The 24,522-nt window shown below is 44.2% G+C and overlaps 1 protein-coding gene across 5 annotated transcripts in view; it reads left to right on the forward strand.

The window, feature by feature from the left end:
• Positions 1-24,522, forward strand: part of LOC137426748 (mitogen-activated protein kinase-binding protein 1) — a 214,895-nt gene that overhangs the window by 22,381 nt on the left and 167,992 nt on the right. For all 5 annotated transcript variants that reach the window (XM_078779071.1, XM_078779067.1, XM_078779068.1 and 2 more), the window contains exons 3-4: positions 520-582; positions 23,612-23,669. In XM_078779071.1, the coding sequence (XP_078635197.1) occupies positions 520-582; positions 23,612-23,669 (121 nt within the window). The remainder of the gene's footprint in view (positions 1-519; positions 583-23,611; positions 23,670-24,522) is intronic.

Genomic DNA, 24,522 nt, shown 5'->3' on the forward strand with positions numbered 1-24,522 from the left:
TTCGTATTTATTTCCTGGACATCTTTCATGATAATCCCACAAGTTGTGGCCCCTGACCTCTCATATTTCGCAAACTATGGCTCCAGTTAAAGTGGAAGGGGTGGGAGGGAGGTGGTGGGGGCTCCAGTTAAAGTCCATCCTGACATGGCCAGGTAACACGTGCAAAAGAGAGATTTTGACATTCTTAGGTGGGGATTATTTGTTCCAATTTAAAAGAAACACCTCGGTGGTAAATCTAGATGGTGGAATGGAAAGTGTGAGCGAGAAGTTGTAGAAATGGAAGAAACCAGAAAAAAATAAAACATTCCACCATAAAAAGATAAAAGTTTCGTTGATGTGCGTGGCATCCCGTTCCGAAACGATCGTTCTCTTCATTCGCACCAGTGAACTTTTGGACGAGCCTTAAGTTTACTTTCTAAACAATACGCATCAATGATTATTTGCACGAGATTGTTGTGCTGTTGTATTCTTGATGCCAGTTTTATACGACGTTGTTTGCATTATCTTTCTCTCTTGCAGGTGTGTGGTTGTTCTACTGAATCCCAAGAAACGCAAGCAAACGCACATACTCAATGCTTCGAGGTAAGGCTCGCATTGGTCATCTGATCTGGGTGTGCATGGCAAGGTGATCTCTTTTTATGGCGGGTAGTGCGATGCCAACGTTGTCTTGTCCATTACAACTGTAAGAAAGGAATGAAGCGGAACGCTTTGACATATTTCTCTCTCAGCTGTAGGTGTAAAATTGTTTTGCAAATTATGACTTCCTTTGCTTGTTCATGTTGCTGTAATGTACAACATTTGCTTCATTTATTGTCCCCCGTCGCACCGTGGAGCGAAAGGGGGACTATGGTTTTCCCCTCCGTCCGTGTGTCCGTGCGTGCGGGCATGCGTGCGTGCGTAAGCGAATGACCGCATTCGAATTTGGTGTGTGGGTGCAACCCACGTCAAAATCCAAGATGGCCGCCGCCATGTATGTCTGATGCCATGTATGTCTGAACCTTGTGAGATGAATATCTTGAAAAATAAGCGAAGTACCAACTTCTAATTTGGTGTGTGGGTGTATCTCGACATAAGGAAGAACGGTATTGAAAATTGGGTCACCACATCAAAATCCAAGATGGCCGCCACCATGTACGTCTGAACCTTTTGAGCGGAATATCTTGAAAAACAAGCGAAGTACCAACTTCTAATCTGGTGTGTGGGTGTATCTAGGCATAAGGAAGAACGCTATTGAAAATTGGGTCGCCACGTCAAAATCCAAGATGGCCGCCTTGCGTCTTCCACTTTGTCAACTCGCATCACTTCACCGACGGGGGACCTAGGCGTAACGCTTGTTACTTTAGTCAGGTTCACTATGTTTTTTCGTTCAAAATCATGGTAGATTAGCAAACCTATACATTTTTGGAAACGTTATTACATGGAAAATCAGAAAATCAATGTTTACATTTGCCAATTCCGACCAATTCGATTCGACCAATTCGACCAATCGACCAATTCCATTCGACCAATTCGACCATTCGACCAATCGCTTCGATCGACCATTCGACCATTCGACCAATTCGATCGATTCGATTCGATTCGATTCGATCGACCATTCGACCAATTCGATTTGCCAATCAATTTGACCGACCTTTGCTTGTGTGGAACGGACTGTGAAAACGATGCGGACTATATTGTCGGATACGACACACAGGACAGTGATGACGAACTCTAAATGGCATATTCTGTAATCGTGTATGTTTGATGCCATTGACTGCCTGTGTAGATTTTGTCATTGACTGCCTGTGTAGATGTGGTTATACTGACTGCATGTGTATATGTTGGAACCCATCTGTGGATCGGTCCCATCGGCCGATGGGTTGGACCCATCTGTGGATGCACGAGAAATGACAATGCAGACCCATCGGCCGATGGGTCTGCGCCATCTGCGGATGTGTTGTTCACCTTGAAGGTGAACCCATCTGTGTTTCCTATGCATCAATGGTGGATGAGTATGTTTATTTGAACCTAAAAATAAGCAATTGATGTCATAAATGTTTACAAAGCAGTCCGTGACATGTGGTTTAATCTGTTAAACATTTAAAAATCATCTCTGTTAAATTCCTACCACATGTAATTCCAATGACTGTGTACCTGATTGAAGAGCACCATTCTGTCAACACATTCCTTCAAGGTGAACAACACATCCGCAGATGGCGCAGACCCATCGGCCGATGGGTCTGCATTGTCATTTCTCGTGCATCCACAGATGGGTCAGACCCATCGGCCGATGGGACCGATCCACAGATGGGTTCCAACATATATATGATTTTGCTGACTGCCTGTGTATGTTTGGTGATATGAATTATTGTGACACATTTTGATGTTATTAACTGCCTGTACAAAATGATAACATGTATTTGATTATGCAACTTATCGCGAATATAAAGACAGTATTTTGCAATTCAAAACCTTTGATTCGTGTCTTACCATTCCCCATAGCACTAATTTGATACTTTCATTGGATTCCTTGTCCCTGAAAATATAGGTTTAGTATATTTTAAAAAGTTTTTAGGGTAATTAGAGGCAGAAATAGAACAAAATATGTATTTTACAGTGGCCATTTTGAAAATCCAAAATGGCCGCCATACAGGTATCTCTCCAAATGTTAACATTGATTTTTAGTTTCCTTATGCTATAACCTTTCCAAAAATGTATAGGTTTGTTAATCTACCATGATTTTGAACGAAATATAATTTATTGACATAGTGAACCTGACTACTTGTAAAATCGAAGATTTTTGTCTTTTCGAATTCAAATTCGAAGAAGAAGATTTGGCAGAGGTCGTTATAATGAAGAAACCTATTGATTTTGAGGTCAAAGGTCATCTTGAGGTCAAGTTTCTAAAATTGTCATTTTTAATCTGATTGACTTGAAAATTGAACAGCATTTGTATATTGTCACTAAAATGGGAAACCAGCTATTGGTTGAGGTCAAAAGGTCAAAGGTCAACTCAAAGTCAAACTTCCAAAATCATCACTTTTCATCTGAAAAACCATCAATTTTCATCTGATTGACTTGAAAATTAAGTAGCAATTGCATCGTGCTTCACTGAATTGAGAAACCAACTATTTTTTTGAGGTCAAAAGTTCAACTCAAGATCGAAATTCTAAAATCATCAAGTTTCATCTTATTAATTTGGAAATTAAACAGCAATTGCACAGTGCCTAACTGAATTTGGAATCCAACTATTTTTGAGGTCAAAAGGTCATAGGTCAACTCAAGGTCAAACTTGTAATATCAATTTTCATCTGAAAAATCATCAATTATAATCCGATTGACCCGAACTTTGATTAAGATTGTCAATTTCTTTTTCCTTTCACAAAGCCCGAAACAAGTGTGTGTCCACCCTCAGGAGAGCCAGGAAACAATATCTCTCCGTTCTCAGGACAGAACTCTATCTGTCTCCCTCTTCCAAATCCTGGTGGCGTCTGGTCAAATCTGTTTCTGGTGTTTGTTCCCCCTCCATCCCCTCACTCACCTCAAACGGCCACACGGCTGACTCCGCACGTGAATAAGCTGAATGCCTCAACTCTGTGTTTGCCTCTAAATCTTGTGTCCCAAACCCATCCCTCTCTGTACCCACCGTACCCAATCGTACCCAGCTGCTCCTGGACTCTGTGTCCTTTCCTCCTGACAAGGTGGAAAAGTTTCTGTCAACCCTCGACTCTGATTCTGCAACTGGACCTGACTGCATCAGCCCACGGGTCCTAAAATCTTGTTCTTCCGCTCTTTCACTCCCTCTCTCTGTTCTCTTCACCCTCTCTTTTGCTCAAGGTCATCTGCCATCTGCTTGGAAATCTGCCAACATCACCGCTTTGCACAAAAAAGGTGCAAAAACAGATCCCAGCAACTACAGACCAATCAGCCTTCTCCAAATTATCAGCAAAGTCATGGAATCCATCATTGCTTCAGATATGAAATCTTTCCTCTTTTCCAATGGCTTGATCTCTGATCATCAATTTGGTTTCAGACCAGGTCGCTCTACTCTGGACATGCTGCTTCTGCTGTCTCAACAATGGATGGAGGTCCTCAATGCCAAACAGGAAATTAGAGCTGTCTCCCTTGACATATCACGTGCCTTCGATACGGTCTGGCACCCCGCTCTGCTCACCAAACTCTCCTCTTTTGGTATCCATGGAAATCTCCACGCATGGCTGGCGGACTTCCTCTCTAGTCGTAGTCAACGTGTGGCCCTGAATGGGTTTCTCTCATCTCCTCCTCCTGTTCAGGCTGGAGTTCCCCAAGGCAGTGTTCTGGGCCCTGTGCTTTTTCTGGTCTTCATCAATGATCTCTCTTTTATTTTATTTATCAATGATCTCTCTGACTCTCTTGAAAATCCTCTCTATCTCTTTGCTGATGACTCTACTCTCTGTCGCTCCATTCTTCATCCCTCAGATCGGCAGTCTGCAGCTTCCTCACTCTCTGCAGACCTGGACAAAATCACAGACTGGGCATACAAGTGGAACATGTCTTTCAATCCCGACAAATCTCACACTCTTACGATGTCTCTCCGAAAAGACCGACTGGACAACCCTCCCATCCACTTTCTGAATAATCCTCTCCAAGAAGTTCTGTCACTCAAGCTTTTGGGTCTCACTATCTGCCATGATCTTTCCTGGGAAAACCACATTTCAAATCTGGCCTCCAAAGCCAGTCGCCGACTGGGCATCCTCCGTCGTGCGAAGTCCTTCCTTGGCACACCTGAGCTCCTCACCACATACAAGGCTTTCATCCGCAGCTCAATGGAATACTGCTCTCCCCTCTGGGCTGGTGCTCCTGCCTCACACCTAGCTCGTCTTCACGCTGTTGAAACCAAAGCATTCAGAATCATTGGAATCTCCCGCGATGAAGCTAACTCCAAGGGCCTCTCACTCACTCACCGCAGGCAGGTTGGTGGTCTTTCCGTCTTCTACCGACTCCTCTCTGGCCTTGCCCCCCCCCCCCCCAGCTCTCTCTGGGCTCTGTCCAGCAAATATTCCTACAGGTCGCACAAGATCTGCCTGCAACCCTCTTATGGTTAAACTGCCAAAATCAAGACTCTCTGCTCACCTTCACTCCTTCATTCCTCTTTTCTCCCGCCTCTGGAACAAACTCCCTCACTCTCTTCAATCCCACTCCACCCTCCAGGTCTTTAAAACAGCTGTTCACCACCATCTCTTATCTTCCCCCATCCAAAACCTTGATCTTTTCTCTCCCCGCTAATTTCACCCCAATTCCACTCTTTTGAAATACCAACCTGTCCTGGAAGTCCTTGGTGTCCTTGTGTTTTATACTTCTCCCACACCCCCCCCCCCCCGTTCCCACGCCTCCTCCCCCCAAGCCCTCTCCCTCCCACACATCTCCCTGCTCTTAAATGTTGTGTGCTCTCGAGTGTTTGTGTGCTTCCCCTTCTCTTGTCTTCCGCTCCCTCTTTTTATATATTTTGTTTGTCTGGTTGATTTGTTTGTGAAGTAAATGTCAGCTCTTTTACGAGCCTCGATTCAGTATACATTAAAAAAAAAATTTTTTTTTAAAATCTTATTGAAATGGACAATTTGATGTATCCATGGCACCTTTTTGGGGGGGGAGGGGTGGATTTTGTAAATATTGTGCTCTGCATGACGTCTTCTTGTTTACTTATTTCTTTTTTGCATAATAAGTCAAAGCTTGTGGAAATGCAAGTTGGCAAAGGGTCCAAAAATGGCAATGTAGTGACAGTGAGTCAAGAGTTGGATAAAACAAGTAAGGTAATGAGCTTTGGACTCACCTCGGAAGGATAACTCATCGAGTTTGGGTACAGGCACTAGGTGCACCACCTGTTTGTCCCAGAGGGAAGAGTGTGATTGAACCGTCTCAATAAGACTGTCCCACCCACGGGAGAAATGATGAGCAAACTGGTGAGGTTGTGCAGGTAGCCTGCATTTTGGGAGTTGAACCATGAGAGGGTTTACAGGAAGATCGTGTGGATCTCGTAGGAACTGGGGAGGGTCATAGGTGCTGAGACAGCAGAGAAACTAGACCGGCAGAAAAGCCTTGTGGAAGACTTAAAGCGTGCGCCCTTTGCCCCTACACTGTCTACCAACTCTACCATTGTCACAACAGTCTGGAGTTTATTTCAAATGCATTCTTTTATATTGATCTTCGGCTCATCGAGGATTGTGTACACAGTAACCTGCAAGTAGAAAATGAAAAATCGGTCATTAATTTGCAAGACAAAGTCATTAATAGACATCAATGTACTTTACAGAGATCACAAGGATATTAGAAGATGAACCGAAACACATATACGGTGTATGGGTTTCTTTGCCTTGGTTCACTGCTTTGTGAGGGTTGGAACACCGACAGGGCAACCCATGAAAAAAGAAAAAATGGATGGATGTTCTGCAGAAATAATGATGGGAATGCAGGAGGCGTTTGAGGAGTGGAAGGATGCGCCTGAAAGACATGGATTGAGGATGAGCCTGGAGATGACTGAGATAATGTGGGTCGGAAAGCAGAGAAAGGAACTGAACATCAGCTTCGAGGGGAAGAGGATCTGGCCGTGAAGCATTTTTGAGTATCAAGGTACAACGGTGACCGAGGTTCGGAGACAGAGGTGTAGAAGAGGCCACTCTTCATGTGCATGTGCAGGGATTCATGGGGGGTGAAAGGGGTGGGGGGGGGGGGGGGGCAGAAAAATATAAAGGAAATTGAAATGGAAGGTTCTGGGGTTTTGTGTAATAACGGCCTACCATTACGGCCTGGGGGAGTGGCACTAACAGAGAATCAATGAGAACAACACTCGGTAGAGTGCGTACCTCCGACAGGCCAAACAGTTTGTTTTGTAGCCCACTGATAGGCTGGATCTGCATCTGCACTTTAACCAAAATCGAATCTGTATCTTCATGTCACCTACCCAATTCATCCACCAAGTTTTGTCCTAATCCGTCCACAACTATTTGAAATATCGTGCTGTATGTTGTTTTGGCCCCATTTCTCAATGTTGAAGAATCACTTAAAAAATTATCGGATCGGGTTGTCGTCGTCGCACACCCAACCGGTCCACCAAGTTTTGTCCGATACATTCCACAACCTTTTGAGATATCGTGCTATATATTGTTTTGGCCCGATCTCTCAATGGTGAAGAATCACTTAACATTATAGGATCTGAATGTGGATCTTCACCAAAATCTAATCAATTTGTCCTTGTTGTCACACACCCAACGTATCCACCAACTTTAGTTGGAATTCGTCCATAACCTTTTGAGATCTACTGTTTACAGACAAAACAAGCAGATGGGTGAAAACATAATGTGGCGGAGGTAACAGCAGAGCCTGCAAAAGCAATTGGCTCAGAAGTGAAGGGTAGATCGACGAAGGATGGGTGAACTGAGGGAGGGGATCGATGTGAAGATGAGCTTGATAGTGATTGGTAAAGAGCCATCTGAGGTGGGTTGTTTACCTGGTGCAGATGGAGGAAGAGAGAATGGCAAAAAGAAAGTGGATGGGTCGGGGGAGTGAGGTAGGAGGGGAAGGAGGTTGACCTTGGCTGAGATGGGAAAATTGTGTCGGGAAGTGTGTAAGTAAGATGGGAGAGTGGAGGGAGTTGGCTGGGGATAGAGGGCAGTGGAGGAGTATTGCACAAAAGGTGGGGCAGCAGCAGCTTGGTGCCATTAGGCCTCACCCCCATTTCGACAATGGAAAATGCCAGCTGAATATCACTCCCAGGGACTCGTGCCATATCAAAATGGTGTGCATATGTCTACACGCCGATGGTTTTAATACGCATGTGATTGTCACAATTTGACAACAGTGGTCCCTTTACTTTTCGATTGACCGTTCTTCTTTTAGAAACGGTGAACTACCCCATTACCGCTGCACTCCTGAACCAAACGGTCATGTCGATCCGATCCTCAGTATTGGCCTGAAACTTTATTTCCTTTTCTTTTCTTGACGGTGTTTTACAAAATGTCCGCTGCGAAGACTCGTGTTGTCACAAGTTGAGCTGGCTTCTCGAATTCGATCATTTTTATTTATTTTTCTTTTTTGCCCCAGGCACGCGTGCGCACACAAGCATCTTCTCGGTTTCACTGGCATGTCGAACACCATTGGTTGGTCACCAAGAGTGTGTCACGTGGATCTTTCCAGATGGGGTTTGATGTTGTTTGACGTTTGTCAGGGTTCCATTAACCACGGTGGAAAGATGTGGTTTGACCGGCCCGTCGTACTTTTATTTGGATGTAATGACAGATGACAAAACAAAAGTTTTTAAAAGTCTATTTGCATTCTGATGTCTGAGTTGATGTTTTCCCCCAGGCTCGAGATCAAGGTTTAAAAAAAAATTATCATTGTCATAATTATTTTTTTTTTTTGTATGCATTGTCGAGGCTCATGGAGGCGCTAGAACATTGAACAGATCAGGATGTAACAGAATAAAAGGTACAGAGGGGGGAAACAGAACAAAGTAGAAAGAGAGGGGGGAACACATCAACAGCGGGGATGAAGGACCAAATGGAGGGAGAGTTGGGCCAAATTAGGGATGTGGGAAAGAATATGGGTGAGTGGAGAACATTGTGGGTGTGGATCAGATTCATTAAAAAAAAAAAAAACCACCTTTAGAGGCCATTTTTCCCCGCAAAGCGGGGGTTGGCCTTTTTCGGGCACCGTGGTTGTTGTTGTTTTTTGGTCCCCTTTTTGAAGCAATGTTTTACGGCCGGATGCCCTTCCTGACGCCAACCCTTTTTGCCGCCAACCCTTTTTGCTGCCTTTAACGACAAACAGGGAATTACCAGTGAACTGGTACTCAATTAGCCGACCTCGGAAGGATGACAGGCTGAGTCAACCCCCCGGGCGTTAATTCAGCGATTGACCGGGATTCGAACCCAGGACCCTAGGCCGGCACCCTAGCCGCTAGCCCAACACCAGAGTGTTTCATAAATAATCAGATTCAGAGCAACATCAGATTCATAAATAATGTTTATAAATAAAACCCGATTGTAAGCTTGCATAGTTAAAAGGAATAAGAATGAGCATGTGGTTTGAAGAATTGGGGGGAAAGGGGGGGAGGTTAGAGGGGTAGGGCAAAATGATGGTTAATGAGCATCCTTTTGATGATTTTGTTGAAAAGACCTGCAGGATGCATACACGCACTCCATGTTGTTTGTATGTAGCATGCCAGTGCAGGGAACATCAGCTTGGTCTTGTTTTTGATGTTGCTTTTCATGCGTTTCTAAATGTTTCTACAACAACAGATGATACATGGAATACAGAAAGCGTGGATTTGTAGGTGCGGTGATGCTGATACCTGTTTAGGTTCTGGATCAATACCTGAGTTTTTCATCAACACTTGCTTGGATGTTCTCGTGTTCGGCCATCGTTGTCCATGGCTTTTGTTTACACCGTGATGCTGATGGTGACACCAGTGGTGTAAGCATTCATAATAGTCCATACACTTGAAACGTGGCCCGTGCCCAAAGAACGACGAAGAGCTGCTAAAACTCAAAGGGAAGGGTTTCTGATTGGCTCACAACATTGGACTTTGGAAAATATAAAAGGCCTTTTCACGCCGATGGGACGAAGTACGTTTTGTTCCAGAAATGTTCTCTGCGATAAATGTTTCATTTGGAGAAATCCTTGGAGTATATCTCAGACAGTGTAGTTATTTAATAATTTTTTATTGCCGACCTCCAGGTGGAGATTGGCAATGAAAGCATTAACCTCCAGGTGGCATGGGTTCTGGTCTTTTGTGCGTTATTTTCTCATCAGGCTTGATGGATTCAGGATATTGATAATCGTGGATGTATATTGTATAGGAAGGGTTGGTACTGTCCCAAGGACTGTCATGTGACCAGCACTTTAGATATCCAGGTATAATATTCTGGGGAATGTGGGCGTTAAAATAATGTATAAAACCATGAAGGTAGTTTCGGAATTCAAGGTAAATATTCAATTCGGCCTTTGTGTTTGTTCAATTAAAGGCAGGCAGGAGCACCTGGAGGTACGCACTCTCAACTCCAAGCAGTCTATCCTGGGTTCGAATCTCAGCCCAGCTATAAACTGTCTTCCTGGTGTTGCGCAGGCAGCGCGAGGCATCAATATGCGTGCCGTCCCCTGAAAACACGTTGAGCTGGAGGATTCTTCGACCAGGACTGGTCATTGGTAGACGTAAAAGACCGTTTCTCTTCAGTTCTGGTTGCCCCCCCAAAATTGGTATTTGCTTTCTTATCGGAAACTACACGCACAATTCTGATGAAACTTGACTACAACTTTAATCACCTGTGTTGTACCTAAGTTTGTTCACGGCATTAAAAAAATTGGGCCCAATGAGGGTCTACAAGGGGGATTGCCCCCCCCCCCCCAAATTGGTATTTGCTTTCTTATCAGAAACTACACGCACAATTCTGATGAAACTTGACTACAACCTTAATCACCTGTGTTGTACCTAAGTTTGTTCACGGCATTAAAAATTTTTCCCAATGAGGATCTACAAGGGGGATTGCCCCCCTGCCCCCCAAAATTGGTATTTGCTTTCTTAGAAACTACACACACAATTCTGATGAAACTTGACTACAACCTTCATCACCCGTGTTGTACCTAAGTTTGTTCACGGCATTAAAAAAATTGGGCCCAATGAGGGTCTACAAGGGGGATTGCCCCCCCCCCCCCCAAATTGGTATTGGCTTTTTTATCAGAAACTACACACACAATTCTGATGAAACTTGACTACAACCTTAATCACCCACGTTGTACCTAAGTTTGTTCACGGCATTAAAAAAATTGGGCCCAATGAGGGTCTACAAGGGGGATTGCCCCCCCCCCACCCCCCCAAATTGGTATTGGCTTTCTTATCAGAAACTACACACACAATTCTGATGAAACTTGACTACAACCTTAATCACCTGTGTTGTACCTAAGTTTGTTCACGGCATTAAAAAAAATTGGGCCCAATGAGGGTCTACAAGGGGGATTGCCCCCCCTCACCACCCAAATAGGTATTTGCTTTCTTCTCAGAAACAACACACTCAATTCCGATGAAGCTTTACGACAACCTTCACCACCTGTGATGTGCCAACGTTTGTTCCTGGCATGAGAAAAATTGGGGTATGAGGAGGTACAAGGGGTGGGGGAGTTGCCCCACAAAATAGGTATTTTTTTTGTTTAAACTGTTATGATTACGTTAGTATGATTGTACATGCTGCCCTGTCTTCGAGCAACCATTGAAATAGGTTTAAAATACCGTGATACTGTTTAAAATACCTGTAGTCAGTGTGGTGTATGGCTTTATTGTACCAGGTGAGCGCCCAGGCGTATTGCCCCTATTCGTTTTGTTTATGTAGACTCGATAGCTTTGTTATAATAGCCACACAAACAGTTTGTTTGCGCATCGTTTTTAACTTTGACGATATAAATAACAACTAGTTTCTAAACGGAGTAACTTATCGCGTTGCATTGTGGGAGTACTGCCTTAACAGGCAGGAATCATTTTCGTTGGAGTTTTGTGTCATAAAGTGATTTCTCTTCCTGTACAAGGACTAAGGGGCTATTTATATGGCACTAGCACAGGCTACCGGCACTGCCCGACCGGGTGGGCTTCTCACGGTGATGGTGTCAGGACGTGTCGGACATTGAACGGACATGGAGTTATTGGCCTCATGGTGCTCACCTTTTGCCTGTGGACCGGCGGCAGCACTGCCTGACCCACATCCCAGTATTCACTTTGTCGTGACCTTCGGTGGCCTCAAAATGGATGTCGAGGCCAACAAACCTTCCCGGATCCTGAGCTATCGGCACCCAAAATTTGAGGCCTCGAGGTGATTACGGTTCGGCCGTGAAAGAATAACGTACGAACGCACAAACAAACACATAACCGCTTGAAAACATTTATCAGGTGGTAAAGGTAAAAATGGTTGGAATTTTAACCCCTCCGCTGCCTTTTGTAATAATAATAATAATCATATGATTTATCTTACGGAGAACTTCGACGCAGGAGGCCATGAGGCCCATCGATCCTGGGGAATGTTTGCCAACCTATCGATGTTTGTCTGTGCTCTGTCCCTTTAAAATGCTGAGCAGCACATACCGTTTATTAAAGATTTTGGCACGACTCGGATGCGCTTTGAACCACTGACCTCCCAAACGCACAGCGGACGTTCTAACCATTTGCCACGGAGTCTGGTTTTGTTTTCCTTCTCCATAAATTCTTCCATCTGTCTCATTTTAATCTCCTCTCCCTTTTCTTCCCAACTCCCTACTCCACATTTTCCTTTCCTGTCCTCCCCAAAATTCATAGCCTCACCTCTCCCTCCCTCCAACAATGTATTTGTTGTGTATGTATCGTAACGATGTATCACAAGTCGATGACCGACCCTCAAAACGCAAACCAAGATTAGCTCGAGTCCGTTAAAAGATGTAAAATGGCCGTCCTCCATCCCCGAGCGTTCCTCGTGTCCGGATCTTCTATCCCGCTGTGGTGCTCAGAATGGGGCCTGCTGCGGTTCTTTTACCGCCTTTTCTCTATCGTCGATCTCGATGCCAAATGCGGAGTGCAACGATGCAACTCCCTGTGCTTTGTTCTGCTGGGCTGTAAACTACCGCCACGGATCGACCTCGTACGATGTGTGTCTCGATTCACATCTGTAGCAATAATTTTGGAAAATGGAAGGAATTACCTCGAGGCAGGACGCAGGCTTCTGGCGAGTTTACCAACAATCATTCCTGAATAGTACGCATGTTGTTTTATTTGTCGGCAGAGCCACTCGTTTTTCAACGCATTCCCCGAGCAAACAATCACCCAATTGATCCCTCAGCAGTTCCAGCCCTGATGCAAAGGACCCAGAGTCTGCAATGCCTCCCTCACCTTGATCTGGTAGCTGCAGGAATGTGAAACCTGTCATTCGTATTATATTCTCAGCCTCATGGCACTGCATCGGAGCGATTGGACTGATAACGACATGTACTTTCTCAGGCACGAACTATCGAACCAACCTAATCGATTATATTGAACAGCAATTGCTTTTCTATGTATTTGTATATGCAAGGTCGAGGCTCGTGGAAGAACTAAACCACTGAGCGGATCAGGATGCAACAGAGCAGAAGGAACAGTCGAGACACAGACAGAGACAGACAGAGACAGACAGAGAAAGAGAGACAGAGAAAGAGAGACGGACAGAGAAAGAGAGACGGACAGAGAAAGAGAGACGGACAGAGAAAGAGAGACGGACAGAGAAAGAGAGACGGACAGAGAAAGAGAGACGGACAGAGAAAGAGAGACGGACAGAGAAAGAGAGACGGACAGAGAAAGAGAGACGGACAGAGAAAGAGACGGACAGAGAAAGAGACGGACAGAGAAAGAGACGGACAGAGAAAGAGACGGACAGAGAAAGAGACGGACAGAGAAAGAGAGACGGACAGAGAAAGAGAGACGGACAGAGAAAGAGAGACGGACAGAGAAAGAGAGACGGACAGAGAAAAAGAGAGAGACGGACAGAGAAAAAGAGAGAGACAGACAGAGAAAAAGAGAGAGACAGACAGAGAAAAAGAGAGAGACAGACAGACAGAGAAAGAGAGACAGACAGACAGACAGAGAAAGAGAGACAGACAGAGAAAGAGAGAGAGACAGAGAAAGACAGACAGACAGAGAAAGACAGTCAGACAGAGAAAGACAGACAGACAGAGAAAGACAGACAGACAGACAGACAGAGAAAGACAGACAGACAGAGAAAGACAGACAGACAGAGAAAGACAAACAGACAGAGAAAGAGAAAGAGAAGGATAGACAGACAGAGAAAGAGAAACACAGAAAGAGAAAGAGAAAGAGAAAGACACATGCAGATAGAGACTACTGCCATTTACTACACAAAGTACCAGTCACCTCCTTTCGGGATGTAAAAAACAACAACAACAACTCATGTCAGAACAGTTATACACAGAATGACATGACTGTAGGAGCTGTGCTCCAACGTAAATCGGAAGAATGGACGCGACAAAAAGCTGGAATTCGTCCGAGTTTCTTTATTGTGTCAAATCAACTCGGGTACTCTGAAAAGCCCGTTTATCGGGCAGCAATATATATACACATTATCCCGGAGCGTTTGCCCGGGAAAGGCGAGAGGGGGCGTGCCCGGGCGTCCTGGACGAGGCCTGGCAAGTCGAGAGCGGGCATGCCCGGGCGTGTCTGGGCATGCCCGGGCGTCCCGGACGAGGCCTGGCAAGTCGAGAGCGGGCATGCCCGGGCGTCCTGGACGAGCCCGGCATGGTGATCGCTCCGCGTCCTCGGTAGGTGCAAGGCGATTGTGTATACCCAGCGGTAGCCGCTACATGACAATGTCTGTAGAGTAATCCACTGGCACATCTGTAAACCCTTCAGGATTCCGGTCCCAGAACGAACCAACAGGGTTCAAGCAGGGTTCACAGCAGCAGCAGGGTTCAAGGATAAAATAGAGGGAGATTTGGACAAACAATGGGTGTGGGGAGAAATGGGGTCAGGAAAGGATGCATGGGGTGGACAGGATGGATACAGAAGGGAAAACTTGAAATTTGGAAGGAGGAGGGTTTGGGGTGGGTTCACAAGGGTAGAAATGATCATGGCTTTGGATTGGGGACCATATGAGATGGTGGTGAAGAGCTGTCTTGAAGATCTGGAGGGAAGAATGAAATTGAAGAGGATGTGGAAGTTGGTTCCACAGATGGGGGGGGGGGGGGGAGGGGAACAAATTAGTGGAGGTGAGCAGTGATCCTGGAAAAATCTATAATTTATGGATCTGTAATTTTGGAGTAATTCTGGTAAAAAAAACACGAGCATTAAATGAACATTTAATGTGTCTGTAATGGTACTTGTACAACAATATTCAAGACCCTAACTGCACCTGTGTTTAACCCTAACTGCACTGAGTTCATCAGACCATCATGGCTCAGATCAGTCAGGGAAAGCCCAAAATCATCCACTTCAGTTGGGGTTAAGTTATAAAAAAATATATAACCACCTTTAGAGGCCATTTTTCCCCACAAAGCGGGGTGTGGCCTTTTTCGGGGACCGTGGTTGTTGTTTTTTGGTTCCCTCTTTGAAGCCATGTTTTACGGCCGGATGCCCTTCCTGACGCCAACCCTTTTTGCCGCCTTTAACGACAAACAGGGAATTACCAGTGAACTGGTACTCAATTAGCCGACCTCGGAAGGATGACAGGCTGAGTCAACCCCCCTGGCGTTAATTCAGCGATCGACCGGGATTCGAACCCAGGATCCTAGGATCCTAAGCCGACACCCTAGCCGGCACCCTAGAACACCACGGTATTTATAGGTCAGATAAGTGAAAAATCAGGGGTGGGTAGCGGGCTAGTTTAGTATGCTACATCTGAGCAAAATGGTTACTTATCATCCATATAGTTCTCATATACGAGGATAACATGAAAAATGTCTCCATCCTTCACAATGCACAATATTTTCCAGATTTATTAGATTAGAAAGTCTTGTGTCAAGCAGCTCAAAAGTTGTTAACCCAAATCATTCTAAAGAGCAGTTTCATGGACTGCCTTGCTTCTTTGCATTAGTTGGCTTAGTTTAGAGCATTAGACGGGTTAAGTTGCGAAACTTTAAATAGTTGTGTATCAAAAGTAACAACTGTTGATTACAGTATTCGACTGTCTTCATCATCACCTGGGCCCCATTCTACATTAATGTTTTGACCCCTTCAGCATAACACGTTAAAGCGCATAAGCACACGCATGTATAGAAGAACACACACACCCAAGGATAAAACAGATACAACTGTCTACACGCACGACTCATCACAACGCAATACATAAGGTAAGTTGATGACGAAAGACAAAAATGTGACACAGGTCTCACCGTTTACTACACACACGAGATATTGACATCCTCTCTTCTCTTCACTGTTCTTCCACCTTCTACCCCTCAACGATATTCCTGGATGAAGACCACAAGTGGTTCACAAGTGGTCTTCAGACCGGTGCCTTAACATTTAACCTGGAGCGTTACTATAGCTGTAGTGCTTTCACATTTAAGTTTGAATCCTTCCAACAACAAAGCAAAGCTGAATTTAAAATGCGTTTTAATGCGTTAATCATGCGTCAAATTTTTAATTTTAAAAATGAATTTTTAATGCTCAGTTGTTATACTTTGTTTCGATATGGTGTTGCTGCTACATTATAACATTGGTTACAATGGTGCAATATTATAGGCCAGGTTCGCATGAAAGCTCAGTGCGTAGTACATTGACTTCTGTACTACCTGTTACCAGATTTGATTTCTGGTGCAATTACTCTAACCTCAGAGGTTTATGCTGTGCCAGCTGGGGTAATGCATTGTGGAGCATAGCATTATATTGAGAGATTGTCATGCATGCTGTTCTATTTTCAATTTTAACACTATTCATGAGGTGTCGTGGATTCTTTCCAAAGAGTAAGGCTTTGGAGGAATGGATCAACTAAGGGTTAAGAGTATGTCAACCCACATGGAAATTTGAGTGTTAGGCCTTCCTTGGGAAATAAATATAAGAAAAATGTGGGTAAGGAAAGGGATCAATAATAAATAAATAAATGTCGATAGAGGGATCGGATCGAAGGCCAGGGGTCAAAATTCAAAGGGACGGGATCTAAGGTGCTTACATGCCGAGTTTATAAGCAGTTCAATTGATGGTTTGTTGGGTGGCATAGCAATAGCAGGGAAAAGTGTTGAGATGTTTGTTTCGTAACATCTGCACTGTCATTCCTCACATTCAGTCGGTGTTCATGATCACCCAGTGTTCGTGCTTTTTCCTCTGTATAGTTTGCCAGTGAGAGTGCAGATGGTACATTCTATAATTCATACATATTGTTACGTTTGTGTGGGGTAAACGAAGGAATACCGTAGTAGAGATAGAATCGTATAAATTGGCATGCTCCGAGTGTCGTGAAGAAGAACCCACCTCGATGTAATTAAGTAGGGGCTCTGTATAGAATAAGATAGTATAATAAGTATATGTGTTTCCATACAAGGGGTGGAGCAAGGCTAGTTAGGTAGGGCTTAAGGATAAACCCCAGTGTGTAAGCCCTGTAATTTTTCCCTTTGTTGTTATTGCATCAAAAAGTGCCACCATTACACTAACTACAACAATAGCACTGTAAATAGACTAATTCACTCACCACGCCGCCAAGTCTGACAGACCAGGTACATTTGCCGATCGGCACGTAAATCCTGCCTCACGGCCTTCGATGTCATCCGAACATTCCCGAAGAGAGATTAGACTCAGCCCCCCCCCTCCCCCCCCCGACGACTCGTAACGGGGATGCCACGCCCCGGCCTTCATGATTGAGTCACGCTCGGTGATTGGACAGATAGTGTGACGTCATCGTGGAACATTCGAGAGCGAAGGGAAAAGACGCAGTCGCGCCATCTTGCTCTTATGGTCCTGGCTTTGAAAGTGGGCAGTCGCATTTCCTTCTTGTTCCAGCTTGGTCGTGGGCGTGTGGTCTTTAGTTCGTGTGTGCTCTTGGGAAAGGGCTGGTGAGAAACAGCAGTTCAGGACAGTCAGAACTACAAGACACAGGATTGACGTCAGCGGTGGACTGGGTCCGCGTCGTGTTTCCTCTGAACATCGAGGAGCATGACTCCGCGCCATTTTGTGCATTTCCCACTCAGTGGTTTGAAGGGGACGAGTGACCGGCAAGCCTTACCAGCCATTTGGGGACGCAAATCCGAGTGCCGGCCGATTACCAAAGTATTATTTATTTTCTTTTACTTTTGTTTTTCCCTGGTTTGTATACGAGTCCAGTGGAGACGTCTCAATTGGAAATTTTAGTTTTTACCTCACCTTCCATTGTTATTTGCATTTATTTTCATTAAATCATTATTTGTCAAATCTTACTTTTCTTGCATTGTGGATTTTGCTGTCCCGTCTTTGTGTTTGTGGGTTTGGATTAACCCCTGCCCGTGTTCCCGATCAGATAAGGCCTCGCGCCCTCCCGTGCACGCGAAAAGATAATACCGCCAAGTTGGGTATACGCCTCGGAGTTAAGCTAGTTTTGGTCATTCGTCCTTTTGAGGTCTTGACCCCAGGGACACGACAATATAATAAATGTCTATCATTCAGTGTGTGTGTGCCTCCTCCATAACAGCAAAACCGTGAAACCTAGCAGCCCAAAACTTTGCATGCATACTAAGGGAGCTCCAAGGGAGTGCATGAGTGAAAACTAGGTGTTTGGGTACATTTAAATACCCCTTTTGAAGATAATTAACGGTCTTATTAAATTAAAACAAAGACAGGTTTTACCTTTGGTCAGCTCACGTTCACCTTGCAGGGGTCTTGATCTGCCATTTCGTTTTGGCCAATTAAAAAATGCTTTGCCTTGGAACAGGTCGTAACATTTTCTGTACAATAGAGATTCGTACCTATGAAGCACTGATCACTGATCTTCATACCTAGGAATCGCTGTATACATCGCTAATCGCCTGCCAAGCCAGCTGTTCTTTATCAAACGATGTTTGTAAGCCATCGCGATACAGTCAACAGTGATGTAATTGACTTAAATTGACTTATTTTGTCATTTTTGAAAATAAAATTACAAATTGACATGCTAGAAAATGTTATGGTGATAAAGTAAACGAAGTAGATATATATAAACGAGTGTTCCGTTGTCTTAGTTAAATCTGAGAAAAGTTTAAAATGTAACCCTCACCTCTGAGTGAGCGGGTACAAAGGGCGGCAGCCTCAGTTTGAGTCCACTGATCTATATACTAACTTGATAGGAGGGGAAGCTCATTTTGAACCATTTTCTCTCCCATGAGTTCCCAAAACGAATGATTTGGACTTTTAGTAACTAAGGTGAATGACACCTACCATGACCGCCTCATTTTTACATCCATAAGCAGCACACGATGGCATTTCATAAATACTATAACGATGCTTTTTTCAACCTGGAAATCGACTAAAATGAAGTTTGAATGGAATAAAATCAAGTGGGAAAGGAGAAAAATCAAGTATGAAGGTGGAATTTTCATAGCAAATATGCATGTTGAAGCAAGTATTTGTATTGGTGCAAATGAGATTTCTTTGTGTTGTGGGAGAAGGAATATGGTGAATGGAGCGCTTCCTGTGGCCCGACCAATTGACGTGAGGCATCCTATCCAGTTAGTATAGAGATGAGTGTTCGAGTCTCCCATGTTATTATCTCTAAAAATGGTATGTGCTGTTTGAAAGCGACGGGTAGTATTGCTATCCTGTTTGAACGTGCTGTTTTACCGTACCCCATTTCATTCAATCATGTACATTAATTCTGGCAGGCGGGACCACCTCCCTCTAGTCCCCCGTCCCCCGCTTCCCCTCAAACCTCCCTACCAAATGCAAGTCAAAAATGCAATTATTATCAATGTTATTTCATTTCATCAGGAACTTGAAGTGATGTTATCTTCTATATAAAAGCGAATGAGGCGTTTGTTTGTTTGTGACGCTACTCCTCGAAGCTCCCAAGGTTGGACAGCGCCAAAACTTTATAGGTATAACATTTATATTATGGCGTAGCCCATAGGGGAAAAGCCATTTAGAACAGTGTTTGTCCGTCTGTATGTATGCATGTATGTATGTCCCATCAAACGTATACCAATCAGAGGAGGATCTGGTCACATGACAGGGTGATGTGATTACGTCTGATGTCATTACAGCGGTGTGGCGGCTGACTCTCCACACACCGCCATTTTGATTTATATGCCGCACATATCGTCGAACCTGTGATATATCACAATCGCCATGCTCTATCTTTACGTTTTTCATTCAGTGTGAAACACAAACAAACCGATTGTTAAAATGACCATCAAATATCGAAAGCATCGGCGTTACGTCTCTTCCAACAAAACGGTACGTACCCAACGATTGTGGGGTATGATCTAGATTACAGTAGATCTTCCCTCAGTTCTGTATGTAAAACTTACCACACGGGTGTCTAGATTCCTCCAAATTTCTTTGTTTAATGTTATAAACAGCATTAGCGACTGTTTAAAAAGCTATTCATGTGTGTTTGTGGTTTATAATATTTTACAAGCCCGGCTATGCTGCTGTTAGACTTTCGGTCTTGTTTTACCATGATACATGCTGCTAGGGATTTTAAGCAGTCATTTTCTCACAATTCACAACTTATAAACACACGAGCCACCACCTGTCGCAGGGAATGGGTGGGAGTCTGGAGAGGGGTGGGGGTGGGATGAGACGGGATTGGTGGGAGGGAGAGGGGTGGGAGGTGAGAGGAGAATGGGTGAGTTGCCAGGCAACGCCAGGTACCTTTGCTCGTTAATAATAATAGTGGAAATGCAGTGGTCATAACTTTATGAGAGCTCTTAGGTCCTGAAAATTGAGGTGGTTGTTTTAATAAAAGCACAGGGATATATTCCAATGATATTCATCCTTTCGGGTAAATTGATGAAATTATCAGTGATAAAACAGTCGTATTTGTTTATTATTGTAAATTACCAGCCTTTATAAATATGGGTGAAGCAAACTGCTGAAGTGAATAATAATAAGTGTCATTTTTATTGTATCGGTCAACACTTTGTGTCCTCCCTTTGCCTTCTTGGGTGGCATCACTCTTTTACCCATGCTTCCTGTATATGAATGAAGCAATCTTACAGGAATATTGTGCCAAGTATCCTGTAGTACATTCCACAGTTCTGTAAGGTTAGTTGGGCTCCTCTTGTTCTTCTCAGTTTCCAGGTAATCACACATGGCCTTGATGGGACTCAAGTTTGGACTCTGGGGTGGCCATTCTAACACGTGGAGAACAGCAGCTGTAACCTTGTTCTCCGAACATTGTTTTACTATCCAGTAACACCTCACTTAGTACTCAGGATGCGATGCGTTGCTGGAAAAGTGAGCCCAAATCAAAAATGTTCTAAAAGGGGTCATTGCACCATTGTTTATATGAAGACGCATTCCTGACAGCGTTATTTGTTACACATGAGCGCAGTATACGAGGCCCTCGATGGGGTATCGGTAATAGCTCTAATAATACAGATGGTAAACATATTCTTTTATGGATAAAAATAATAATTTTTAGTCACAGGTCTACAAGAGCTTCGCATTGTTGCTGTTGTTGTTGTGGTTGTTGTTGGGGGTTGATTTTTGAAATGTGTACCCATTGGTCGGACATCTGCCTGACACAACCTACATTTGTTGCTTGACTCCACCCAACATAGCACCCACATGCAATAATACAGTGTCAAGTTAATGTTTTAATAGCGCATTAAATGCGTGTTTCCCAATCAGGCCGTTCCAGGCTTTTGGTGCAGATTGTGATCACAGTGCGGTCGATCTTGTTTATTATAATAACATGAGTAAGTATTTGCAATGAATAGTCCCAAGTGGGACAGACGCTCATCGCCCGATGGAGGGCGGTCACAGTCATGGTGCATTAAGTGTTAAAGGGTCTTGGGGTTCCAAAAGGACTTGGGCTTTGAAAGGGTCTTGGGCTTTGAAAGGGTCTTGGGGTTTTAAAGGGTCTTAGGGTTATAAAGGGTTTTTAGTGTTCTATATGGTCTTAAGGAGTCTAAATGGGTCTAAAGAGACGAAAAGTGCGGTCCCCTCTCTACCCCACCTCCCCAACTCTGTCTTCTCCTCCCTGTTTCTTTCCTGCTATTCAAAGCAGGAGGGTATGAATGACATTAAGAGGTTAAATTTTAATTCAGAGATTGAATTAAATAATGATTAAGATCAAATAAAATTGAGGTTAAAATTAAATAACTAGGAGGCGTCGATGATGGAATCTCACGATATGTGATGGACATACAAACATCGATTACATTTTGAGTTAATTAGCTAATTATCTCACCACCTGGATCGAAGGGCTTCATTAGTGTTTGTGCATTGATGCCATGAATCGTGATGTCAAGTTTCAGAACGATTCATTGAGCCGCCTTGGAGGAGTAGGGAAAAAACAAAAATTGTTAATTGACCCACTGCCTGACTGCCTAACTGATGGAAGGAAGGAAGGAAGGAAGGGAAGGATGGACTGACTGAAGGACATAGTTATGGCTTCAACAGCCCATGTCAACTTTATCGTCGAGCTAGAAACTGAAAATATTGTTACAGCACTGGGATTCAGGGGTTACCGTGATGGGGTTCCTCGTACCTGATCGCTGACCTCAGGACCCGAGGCCACCAGGCCACGGATAACTCAGCGGTCCAGCAGGTTGATAGTCAACCACGAACGCCGATTAATACTGCCAATTTTTGCAAGACCTTCAATACTACACACGTTACTTTTCCGGTAGGTTGGCGATGCCAATTGTGACACGTACCTTTGATGTGTACTTGCTCACTTAATCAGGTATGGTCAAGTGGAACCGACAAGTAAGCATTGGCTAAATTACGGAGCCATTCGGTGGGGCAGATCTCACAGCATTCTACTACATACACCCTTTGTTGGAGACGTTATTAGGATGGTAAGTCGATCTTAAGGGAATTGTGTCTTCTCTTTTTGGCTGGGAAGTTTATAAAGACCTTCTTCCTTCAGTCTCGTGGGCACTGTCCAATGCAGTGGCAACGGTGGTGGATGAGGACTCTGGCAAAGTTTGGTACTTTCCTCTTTGCTTCCTCAGACCCATTGCTGGTCTATAATTGCCATAAGAGCCCCTATGGGGTTTCTATAACTGCTACCTCCAGAGCGAATTTGGATCAGGTCGGAAATGTGTGAGCCAATAGATCAGTATGAATGTTTATTTGTTTTCTGTATTCAAGCTTCCACAGGAGAGGACAGGGAGATCGAGAGAGACCGAGACCTATAGGTTTAAATAATTTAACTAAATATATTGTTGTATGCAACACAATATTCTTTAGTTCCTAAAGCAAATTCTTACAATATTTGATGTGAAATCGTTTCTTCTTGTCTTGTTTTTTTGAAGATGTATCTTTTCGTTCACAAAGGTTTGTTGTTCTTGTTGTTCTTCCATTGTCACAATTATTCCTAACCTTCTCATGGGATCGGCCGGTGAAATTTTGGCTCGAGTCTTTCACAACCAGCGGGCCTGCCCTGACATTCGACGAAATAGTCTGGAGCAGGAATTTGTAATTTGTTCATGGTATCAGTGATAGCTTGCGTACTCTTTATGAAAGACACCGTGGGATATTTAACGTATACCAACTAATGCTGACGGCCGGGACACCCAGTTCAACGTCCATCCGAGGGACGGCACACACATCAATGCCTCACCCTGCCTGCGAGACGCCAGGATGCAGTTTTAGACGGGTCTGGATTCAGACCCAGGATTGACACCTCAGACATGAGTATTTTTGGGACACAAAGATATTCAACATTTGTGATGCAGCCACAAAGAATGCGTTGTTGTTCTGCTCTCGATGGACATCATATATGATTTATTGCTGTATTCCTTAGAGATTCACTGCCTCTGATTTGCATTCTCCGTAAATTTCGAGATTATCTTATCAGAATGTTACAATGTTATTCTTGTCACACATGTTCCTCTCCATTATTCTCAAGGCTAGATGTGATCAAATTGTGCCCGGATTAACCCATGTGGTGCAATAATTGAATAAAGCTGGCGAATGATGCGTCCTTTTGGTGGTTTGGCGAGAGCCTGTTTGTATGACACGTAATGTCATTTGTATTTTCAGGAAAACCATCACTGCCGTGGCATTTTCACCATGTGGGAAGTACCTTGTCACAGGAGAGGTGAGCCCGCTGTGTTGACGTTTCCGTTATCGTGGGTTTCCGAGATCGGCAGCACATCCGGATGGAAGATTGCTAATTTGGACTTTAAGCAAACTTGGCATTCCCCCTTACCCCTCCAATCATTGAGGGTGATGAAGAAGATTCCTGTGCAAAGATTATACTCATTCTCACATCCACATAGTGTGGAAGCAATGCATTTGCTAAAAATCCACTTTGGTTAATATTGGCGATCACTGGTCAATTAATTGAGCATCAGAGGGCAAAAAGTAATTATTTGATGACAAAACTATATTTCTCTGTTAATGCATGCTTATTTTCCCCATTGTACAAATAAAACCAATGCAGAAAAAATTGATTGTCCATATACATATTACTTGTGCAGATTGACTGTGGAGGAGGTAAATTAAGAAAGAAAGGGGGATTTGGGGGCCAGGGGGGGGTGGGGGGGTTGATTCAGTAGAATAAAGCTGTTGTGAGGGAGGGGATGGAATGGATGAATGGAAGGTTGGTCGATTGGGTTTTTGTACGCCGTCGAGTAGACGAAAGGATGGTTCCTCAGTGTGTGACACCAACTGTCAAACATGGAGGAGGAAGCGTGATGGTCTGGGGCTCTTTTGTGGGATCCAGAGTCGGCGACTTGCACAGAGTGACTGGCACCCTGAACCAAAAGGGCTACCGCAGCATTTTGCAGCGCCATGCAATACCCTCTGGTACACAACCCTGGTGTTGGGCTAGCGGCTAGGGTGCCAGCTTACAGATCCTAGAATCCTGGGTTCGAATCCCGGTCAATCGCTGAATTAACGCCAGGGGGGGTTGACTCAGCCTGTCATCCTTCCGAGGTCGGCTAATTGAG

Source organism: Myxine glutinosa, chromosome 5 (genome assembly GCF_964187855.1).
Source record: "Myxine glutinosa chromosome 5, kmMyxGlut1.1, whole genome shotgun sequence".
In the NCBI taxonomy this organism is placed as follows: domain Eukaryota; kingdom Metazoa; phylum Chordata; class Myxini; order Myxiniformes; family Myxinidae; genus Myxine; species Myxine glutinosa.